Source organism: Sparus aurata, chromosome 17, assembly GCF_900880675.1.
Source record: "Sparus aurata chromosome 17, fSpaAur1.1, whole genome shotgun sequence".
In the NCBI taxonomy this organism is placed as follows: Eukaryota; Metazoa; Chordata; class Actinopteri; order Spariformes; family Sparidae; genus Sparus; species Sparus aurata.
The window spans coordinates 20,596,695-20,606,513 of record NC_044203.1 but is presented as its reverse complement, the minus strand read 5'-3'; the positions used below and the strand labels follow the sequence as shown (position 1 = coordinate 20,606,513).

Below are 9,819 nucleotides of genomic sequence, written 5' to 3'. Positions count from 1 at the left end.
AACGTTTTGAGTCCCAGTGCATCACATGATGTTGTAATTACACAGTTTGGCCACTACAAAAGTTAGCTTCAAAGCCTGGCACTCTTCCTTGGGCCGTGGAACCAAGGCGCTGCAAACTTCCGTGTTGATATATGATGTTTGATAAGATTAAAGTCGCCGTTGTCAGTATGATACTAATATATTATCTAGTTTTGTGTTAAACCGCTCAGTGAATCGTCTCTCTTAATATACGTCACCAACACCAACATGGCAGGTATGCGAAAAGGCTGTTAGACAACATACTTTCTAATTCAGTATTTTTCACGGTCTTATATTTAATTTGTGTTATGACATACTGTGACTTTCTCAAGTGGAAAAATGACCTTTCAAATTGACAAACATCATACGTGTGATTAATGTCACAATTCAAACAGGATCCAAAAATGATTCTATTTACATTAAACTTGAATCTTGACTAAAATCATTGCAGAGATGAGTTTCAACACATTCATTGAAAGCTTTCCTCAGAACTCGTTCACTGATGTGTTGTTGTTTTTTTTAAAGCGCATGTCACTCAAATGTCAGCTCGATTTTTAACAGGCTCAAGTCTTTTTCAAACACCGCCCACATCAGTCCGGTGACCCCGCCCCCCCTCGCCGCGGTGTGAAAGTCAGCCCAGCAGAGCAAGTCTGCTGTCAGTGCAGCAGCAGACCTCCGTAGTCAGGACCAGACTGTCGATCACTGTGGAGGAAAAAAATGAAGCGAAGCCACAATTACAGCTCATCGGAGAGCGACCTGGACGACAATGTTGAGGTGGAGAAGGATAGTGGAGACGAAAATGGGTAAGTTCAGGTTTTATATGATCATTTTACTGTACTGCTTGTATTATTTCACTGAGTGCAACTTTATCTCATGCGTTTATTATTGTTATTATTATTTGGCTTCCCTTTTGCCAACAAACTCAGAATTACATGTTTTATTTTAATAGATATTAATTCACTGCTGTCTTACCTTCAGTCAACTAGATTCCCACGGCTCGATGTCACCCTCCACCACCACCCAGGTTCAAGCCAGAAAAAGGCGCAGAGGGGTGAGTGGACTCATTAGCTGCGGTGGTGTGACTGATCCGACAGTCTCGTCGCCACCTGTGTCCTAAATCACACTGTTTCTTTTTGTACAAATTTGCAGATAATTGAGAAACGGAGACGTGACCGAATCAATAATAGTCTGTCTGAGTTGAGAAGATTGGTGCCAAGTGCTTTTGAGAAACAGGTAAGTTTTTCATTCCTCCATCTCTCTCAGACATATTTTTCCATACGTGCACATGGAAGGAAGTCTCGATATCATTAACATGACAGTGTTTTTAATTATTGATATTTATTTACAGGGATCAGCCAAATTGGAAAAAGCAGAAATTTTGCAAATGACCGTGGACCATTTGAAGATGCTCCATGCCTCCGGTGGCAAAGGTAACATACCCTTTCTTTGGCTTTGACAGAAAGAAAGAAAGAAAGAAAGAAAGAAAGAAAGAAAGAAAGAAAGAAAGAAAGAAATGGTTAATAGAATAATAATTCATGCTGTAATTATTTATCTTCTGGATGACACATCATTAATCTCTGACCTCCTGACCCTGCTCCCTTCCCTGACAGGTTACTTTGAGGCTCATGCTCTTGCTAAGGATTACCGCAGCCTGGGATTCAGAGAGTGCCTGGCAGAGACAGCTCGCTTCCTGAGCATCGTAGAGGGTCGGGAGAGCACAGACCCCCTCCGTATACGTTTGGTGTCCCACCTCAGCAACTACGCCTCCCAGAGGGAGGTGCACACCGGACTGGAACACTTAGCCTGGGGCTCTGCCTACGGGACGGCGCCTGCTCATCTCGCCCACCCCCTCCTCCTGCAGCACCCCCAGGGCAGGACACCTGCATCCAGAAGCAACAGTAGCCCACCCTCCTCCTCCTCTTCTTCCTCCACGTCTTCTTCTTCCTCCACTGAGGCATCTGGGACATCCAGACTCAGTGGCATGCCCCCCACAGAATCCCTCAGGGTGCCTCCCAGCAGCTCGTTGCCCCTCAGTCTGCCTCTGCCAACATCCAAGCTATCGCCACCGCTCCTTTCATCCCTCTCCTCATTGTCGGCTTTCCCCCTCTCCTTCGGCGCCTTCCCTCTGGTTTCCCCGTCAACCCTCAGCACAGTGAGCCCCTCCTCCACCCTGTCAAAGCCTTACAGGCCTTGGGGCACGGAGATTGGGGCCTTCTGAAGCTAACAACTGGACTGAAGGCAACAGCTGAGCTGTGCCCACCACCACAGACGGGGCAGGACGACCGGCCTCAACTGTTTTTATAGCAATAAACACAGGGGAACAAAGCAAACTGATTTTATTTTAAGTATAAAGAATGAGTGGAAGAGGTTCTCAAAGGCTTTCCTCTCAGTATGTCATTACTCTCATAAAGAAAAGGAATTCTAAATGACTTGACGTTATCTGTTGAAAATTATGACTAATTTAGTTTACATGCACTGTCTCCAGAATGATATATGGGCCATGAATAGATTTACTGTAAGTACAAATGTAGAGGTAATATTATGTAGGCCACATAGTAAAACTTCTACATTTGTCCAGCATGGATGTCTGTATTTAACATAACGTAGGGTCACTTAATTTGGTCTGCTTATTTAGTGGCATCAGAACTTGTGGAGATGCGTACTACATGTGCTGTCGTTGGAAAACTAACCACTGGAGAATCAGAAACGTGCATTCTTGTATCTGTTTGTAATATTTTTGTACCAATAAATTGAGTTAAAAGTATCAAATATAAACCAAAGTATTTGTTTCTGTTGAATTTGCTCCTTTGACCCTCTAGAGTATGTTTTCATAATAGGTACTCTGCAATCATGCATCAGACTCAGATTAATTTCCCTCCAAGTGTGTAAGACCATATCTTCCCAGATGACATATAATATGTAGGTGGATTTTTGTCCCAAGAAGTTAATCATAAGCTAATAAGGTCCTGGTTATTGACTGAAAGGCAATTCCTTCACTGTGTGCCAGGTAAGTAACTTAATCTGAGCACATTGTTTCCCTTATGAATACCCAGGAAATCATTAAGAGCCAGAGGAAATCCTTTACAATGTTGCCCTGACCTCACCAGGCTGGGCTGGTCTGAAACGGAGACAATAGTGTGAACAGGATGGGGACATTGGAGGAAAAGCGGTTAAAAAGTTAACAACAACACACAGACAGCTGGAGCAATAAATCACTGTTCTGACTTACAGTGTTGTTTCTGCACCGGTCTGAGTGACACAGTTATTCAGGACTTCACTCAGTTTGTGATGTGTTCCTTGAGGGCTTTGAGCCACATGGTATTAATAATAAATAAGGTATATTGTTTTCCTATGAGATATTAAATCAGTTAATTTATAGCACAATATACAAAAGTGTCTGCATGTGATACGCTTGGATGTGAACCTTCAAATTAGGCTGAATCCTTGTGATTAACCATCAGTTATCTAGATTCTATCAGTGTTTTTGTTTTGTATTTCCTCTATATTTGCATTCAGCATATTGTGAACATTTGCCCTACTTTTCGGATCGGTTTGGCCTCCAGCTTGGTTTCTTCAGAGTAAAAAATCTTACACTGCCATCTCGTGGAGGAACTATTTCTCATGCCTGCCTGATGGATGATCCTGGAATCATCTTATATGTTTATCATTGTGTGTTAGAAGTGTTGGAAAAGGCACCCAGAAGTCACACTTACAGATATTCTGTCACAATATTGCTTTAGTAAAAGTTAAAGTGACATATACAAAGAGTATTAGAGTGAAAGTCTTAAAGCGGCACTAGGTAGTTTTGGAGAAGAAATTCAAAATCAAAATATTAATATTAGCAATCTAAATGAGGTCAGAATACAAACTCAGAAATAACGGTTTTCCATAACTGAATAAACAAACTGTCCCTAGAACACTGTTTGAAACTAGAAAGGTGGCAGGGTCCGCCACATATAAACAAATTAAAACAGTATGAAATTGTGTTATCAGTTTGTTTATTCGGTCATGAAAACAGAATTTGTTTATCTAGATTGATCATTGAAGATCTTTTTCTTCTGATCAAAATTCCATCCACAAAACTACATAGTATGAGCTATTAATTTAAGAATCAAAAGTAGAAGTACAAGTCAATTATACATATAGTTGTAAATATATGTGATTAATAATTATCGGCCTCGTCAATTATTGGATCAATTTTTCAGCTTTTTGTGATTATTGGAATCAGTGTTTTGTTTTGTTTTTAATCAGGTTGCCGATACATTTAAAAATGTGTCACTTTGGCTCTGCAGCCTTTAATCTGCACAGTTACTAGTAACTAAAATCATCAAATAACAATAATAATATTCTCTAAAACTTAGTGAAGTGGAAATATAGAGTAGCAGAAAATGTAAATATTCAAGAATTGTACATCAGTACATATATGTACTTAGTTACATCCCATCACTAATTATATATGAGTTGTAAATTATGTCAAAAAGCGGACACAAGTACCCAAATGAATGAACATTAAGACTGAGACGTGAATGAAAACTCGACCAGCTGAAGACTGTGATTCTCAGGATGTGTAGATAACTGGTTCTTTTATTTGGCAGTTTACATTTTCCCTCCTCTTTTTAGCACAGAAAAGTATTAGATGGTGCATGCCATGTTCACAGAACCCCAAACCTTTATTCAGCAAAGCTTTTTCACAGAGAAATATATGAAGGGAGAAACACAAGCAGCAGAGGATGCAGGCAGATATCGGTGGGACTGGATATTCTAAAAAGAGACTCGTTCGGTTCGGTGTGCTGAACGTAAAGCATCCTGCGTCCGTTCTCCATCTAGTTCCCTATAGAGAGCAGAGTCTAAGTGATGCTTCGTGGTAAGTTCGCATTCACACACACCCACGCAGACATATGTTATGTTCACACTGTCAATATCGAGGTGGGGCGGGGGGGGGATAAAACAGCACATTCCACTGTCCAAGACAATATGCATGGTACCAGTAAGTTGTCATCACATTCAAGAGATTAATCCCCAAATACTGTGTAGCTACTGATTCGGCCGAAGATGGATTCATTGAAAAGTGAAGCTGTCGGGGTAAGTGGGAATCTGCAAGTGTAGAAACAGTTGCTCTCACTGGGCAAAGACATTCTCAATAACAGTAAAGCACCTATCAAGTTCGTTATCAAGCTCATTTCAGAGGAAGTGGACGCTTTTATGGATCTGTGGGTTTTGGCGTATTAAGTTCCGAGCGTGCGTGTTGAGAATGAGTAGGTGTGCGTGAGGAAGATACAGATGGGATATCTTGAGGGAGTCTGTAGCCTAGGTACACCAACCGTCATTCTTCACAAAGACACAGTAAACATTATCATCATCATCATCATCATCATCATCATCATTATGACATCATCAGGAAACACCGCAAAAGGTCAGTCTACAGCCAAACTCACAACACCGACGGCTTTCACAAGAAAAATGGTTGCAGAGTCAAGAAATTCCAAGAACTGAAACATGAATTAATCACAAACAAAATGTTTGAAATCGTACAGTGAAGCACAGTACAGCAGTTTGTATGTACTACACCCACCAAAGATAGATAGATCGATAGATAGATAGATAGATAGATAGATAGATAGATAGATAGATAGATAGATAGACTTTAAGAAAAAAGTATTTACAAAATAAAAGCCATATTCTCACATTTTCCCCTAAAATCAACAAATCCATTCTCAAGATGAGTGTTATTGACTTTTGTATCCACTGATAATACTGATAGTGGTGAGTACTGGTGGTGTGGAGTGGTGTGATGTGGTGGTGAGGTCCTCGAACCTCTCGGCCTCCAGGGTTGGGTGTCCGATCTGAGGAGAGTGAGGGCGGGGGCGATGAAGGGGGCGGGACTGGATGGAGGGATGTTGATGGACCATGGAAGTCAGAACTTGAGTGAGGCTCATGCTGTCAGCTCTTCCCTCAGCTCTTTGTTCTTGCGCACCAAAGCTGCATGTTTCTCCTGAAAAGAGAATAACCAGTCATCAGGATGAGCATCCACAGTTTGAAAAGGCGGACACTTGGACTTTTGTGCTTTCTTTGCAACAACTGAGATCTCTGCGTCTCTCACCTTCTCCTGTAGACGCTCCAGCATGGCTGCCAGATGGGCATCACGGTTCTCCTTGATCTGCTCCATCTTCATCTGGAGCTTCTCCTCGGCCATCTTGCTGAAGTTGCTGTTCTCCTCCATGGCCTTTAGCAACACATCCCTCTCGTGCTCTCGCTTCTCTGCCAAAGCCCTCAGCACCTGGGCCTCCTGATACTAAAAACCAAAACCAAAAATTGAGTAAACAAGCTGTTCTCATAAGAAAATAAGGTTCACAGAACACTGTTTGAAGCTAGAAAGGTGGCGGGGTCTGCCAAATATAGACAAACAATAATATGTTGTCCTTCAGGTCAGTTTGTTGACTCAGTTTATTCAGTCATGAAAACAAAGAGAGTTTGTTTATTTAGTTTGTTAAGGTATAAAAATCTCTACTAATTAAAATTTCCTCCGAAAACTACACAGTGCACCTTTAAAACACTCACCTTCCTCCGATCTTCAGCAGCCTCCAGTTTCTTCTCGATGTCCTCCAGGGAGATGTCCCTCTTGGGAGGTGAGGGGAAGTTGTGGGTTAAATCTGACACTGGAGACGGAGGCTTGAGGATCACCTCGAAGGCCTGGCCTGAGGCCCGCTTGTTTATTGGTTTCACCTGCATGTCTGTAAATCAGACAATTACTATAAGAACACCAGCAAAATCAATGTCCTTGACGGAATGTATCAGTCCAATAATTATTGCTGATGGGTGTGTTTACAGGACAGACAAAACATCCACAGGGGGCAAATTTATAAGATCCTAAAAGATAATCGATGTTTGAGCCGATCCGTACCTTCAAACTCTTGCTTGAGCTTGTTGCGTGGCTCGGAGTAGAAGCAGGAGCAGATGAGGGAGAGGACGGACAGCTCCTTCATCTTCTCTTTATAAGCTGCGGGAACACAAAAAAAGCGTCCTGATGAGTCTCTCTTTGTTATTCATGAAAGCATCAAAGCAGGGAAAAGAATACTCAGGTAAGGTTTACTCACGAAATAAAGAACCCTGTACAGACACTGTCACAGATTAATTCATACGTGAGTTAGGGAAGGACAAAATGCTCAATAAAACAGCATCAGGTGACTGGTGCTAGGGCTGCAACAAATGATTATTTTGTTTATGATTAATCTGCTGATTATTTTCTTGATTAATCGATCAGTTGTTTGGCACATAAAATGTCAGAAAGCGGTGAAAAATGTCTATCACTGTTTCCCAAAGCCCAAGATGATGTCCTTGTTTTGTCCACAAGCCAAATATATTCAGTTCGCAGTCGTAGAAGAGTAAGGAAAGCAGAAAATATTAAAATTTAAAGGGTTGCTCCACCAATTATACACATTAAAGTGTGTTTACAGGTCTCGGGAAGTTCTACTATATGTGTGAAAAAAAGGAGTATATAACAGCTTTTGTGGCTCCAGAGGAAGCTGCATGTAATCTCATAAACTGCCTCCACTGATGTCACTCGGTGGATGCATTGTGGGTAATGTAGGCGTCAGGTTTTGTAAAGGAAGCAGAATGTGACATTAAAAAAAGGCGATATCTTTGCTTCTGCTGTATTGATCTTTAGTGCAACAGAGCAGTGGACTGCTCATCAAAACTTAACCACTGAGTGACGTCACTGGAGGCAGTTCATCAGATTACAAGCAGCCTCCGCTGCGGCTACAAATGGCTTTATTCTGCCTTTTCAAGACTTGCAAACACGCTTTACTGATTACAATTCCTGAAGTGATACTTTGAGAAGTTGGAATAAGAGAATCATGACTGTCAGTGATCAAAACAGTTGGCAATCAATCTAATAGTTTTCAACTAATCAATCCTTTGCAGCTCTAAGAAGCTCATTAAAGCTCGACAGAAAAGTACATAAGTGCCCAGTTGCTTAATAATTCATTGGGTTAATGTATGCAGTAAGAGTGATCAAACTAAGACTCCCTTGTAGGATGCTATAGAAAGATTTGACTCGTTTCAATCGAGAAATCAGAGTGCCTTCCTCCCTCTGACATCCCTTTGCAATCTGCAATCTGAGATGCGTGATGAGAGCAGACCGGCCTGTGTGTCAAGTTTTTTTTATTTTTTTTTATTTCCTGTTGAACCCTCGACGGTTTTGTTCACAATATGAGAGATCACTTATATTTATCTGTGACTTCGCCCACCTCGTCGCCAAGTGTCGCTGTCGTGGCTGATTTACGATCTTGACTTCCATACTACATCTGAGGCGTGTTTTTGTTTTTTCTTTTTTTTTTTTTTTTTTTCTTCCCACCAGCTCCTTTACTTACTATTTTTAATCTCATCTACAAAAAAATCTGTCACTTTCTATCCCACTCGCATCTTGTCCGTGACGAAGTGCCCACCTGGGTGCTCAGAGAGGACTTACAGACCGTCGGTGCTGCTGAGCCTTCTGCTGCAAAGGCCAGCGTGTGAGGTGGCCCCTTGCTGCAGGGCTGGCCTGCCTCCCACCCTGCCATGCACCTGTCTCCTCTGCTACATCTCCACCAGCACAATGAAGCACAGTCGCAGATTTCGGAAGGAGGTTTAACTGGGTTGCTTATGTCCAGGCACCATTAATGTTTCCCATATGTACAGAGGCGAAACGAACCCATGAAAACAAAGATGCCACAACAATAGCTGTCCATCAGAGGAGATGACCAGTGCAGGTTACAATCAATCTGTGAGGTTAATACAATAATCAGGCGAATGAAGCCTTTTTCATTTGGTCTGAGGATGTTTTTTTTGGGGGGGGGGGGGATTCAAATGGCAGCACATCTGTCACAGCTGGTGATGCATCCTTGGCGTGGAAGAAATCGGAAAAAGCTACAGGCGTGAATTAAGAACAAAACCTGGTCAAGCAATGGGGCGTTAAGGTACCGAAACAGGTTTCCGAATAACGAGGGACAGCTGGGAAGGTTTATTTATAGCGAGGTGAGGCTGGTGAAGCTCTCACTGTCGGCAGCCCAGCATCTTGGGTGGGGTCCGTCTGCATTATGCTGCATGTTGGGGCCGCCGTAGCATGAAGCGCAGGTGCGGCGTTGTAAATAAAGCTGTCCAGGGCCGATCCTCGATGTCTGGTTACCAAATATCACACAGCATGAAATCAGAGCAAATGAGCGCTGAGACAAAATGCACGAATAAAGGGGGGGGGGGGGGGGAATGAAGGAGACATTTTGAGGGGAGGATGCTCGGCTTGTGAGCTCCGATTCCTGCTGTCATTAAAGGCCTCTCAGCTGGAGACAAAGGGGCCCACACTTTAAAAGATGAAATATATCATTTCTCTTCACTCTAATCATTCAAGAGAGCGCATTTCTGAGCGGAGCCATTACTGAAACACGACCACCAAGCCGGGCAGACAATACCCGGGGCCGACGTGTCAGGAAAAAGGATAAATCTATCCCCCCATGAATCCACGCATGCAATCGGAGTCAAACACGACCAGTCTTGAACACGCTTACCGGTTGCTGTTTTGGCCATGGCTGATGTATTTTTTCTCTCGGCGGAGGATGCTGTAGCTCTCTTCAGGTGAACGGCGATGCTGCTTAAGGCACTGAGTCAGCGAATAGACCGGGCTAGGAGCGGATGGCAGACAGGAGGAGGAGGGTGTGGGGGGAGCACGCGTGCACGGGAGCGCGCAGGCGGACCCTCCCCTCTCTCCTCCGACGCGCGGAGCCGCATCATCCACGTTTGGACCAAAAAGCCTCTTTAAGGCTGACC

General features: G+C 43.0%; 2 protein-coding genes across 2 annotated transcripts; one reads left to right on the top strand and one right to left on the bottom strand.

Moving 5' to 3' along the window:
* Positions 1 to 654: 654 nt before the first annotated feature.
* On the top strand, positions 655 to 2,798 carry LOC115566744 (hairy/enhancer-of-split related with YRPW motif protein 1-like). Its single transcript, XM_030392713.1, has 5 exons — positions 655 to 821; positions 997 to 1,069; positions 1,168 to 1,251; positions 1,367 to 1,448; positions 1,629 to 2,798. The coding sequence occupies exons 1-5, from the start codon at positions 736 to 738 to the stop codon at positions 2,234 to 2,236; spliced, it is 933 nt and encodes a 310-aa protein (XP_030248573.1). The 5' UTR covers positions 655 to 735; the 3' UTR covers positions 2,237 to 2,798.
* A 1,770-nt stretch (positions 2,799 to 4,568) lies between these two features.
* On the bottom strand, positions 4,569 to 9,725 carry stmn2a (stathmin 2a). The gene is made up of 5 exons (XM_030394874.1): positions 9,561 to 9,725; positions 6,920 to 7,015; positions 6,577 to 6,749; positions 6,119 to 6,310; positions 4,569 to 6,010 (listed from the first exon to the last, which is right to left on the bottom strand). Exons 1-5 carry the CDS (start codon positions 9,577 to 9,579, stop codon positions 5,951 to 5,953), a joined length of 540 nt encoding a protein of 179 aa, XP_030250734.1. The 5' UTR covers positions 9,580 to 9,725; the 3' UTR covers positions 4,569 to 5,950.
* Positions 9,726 to 9,819: the final 94 nt, after the last annotated feature.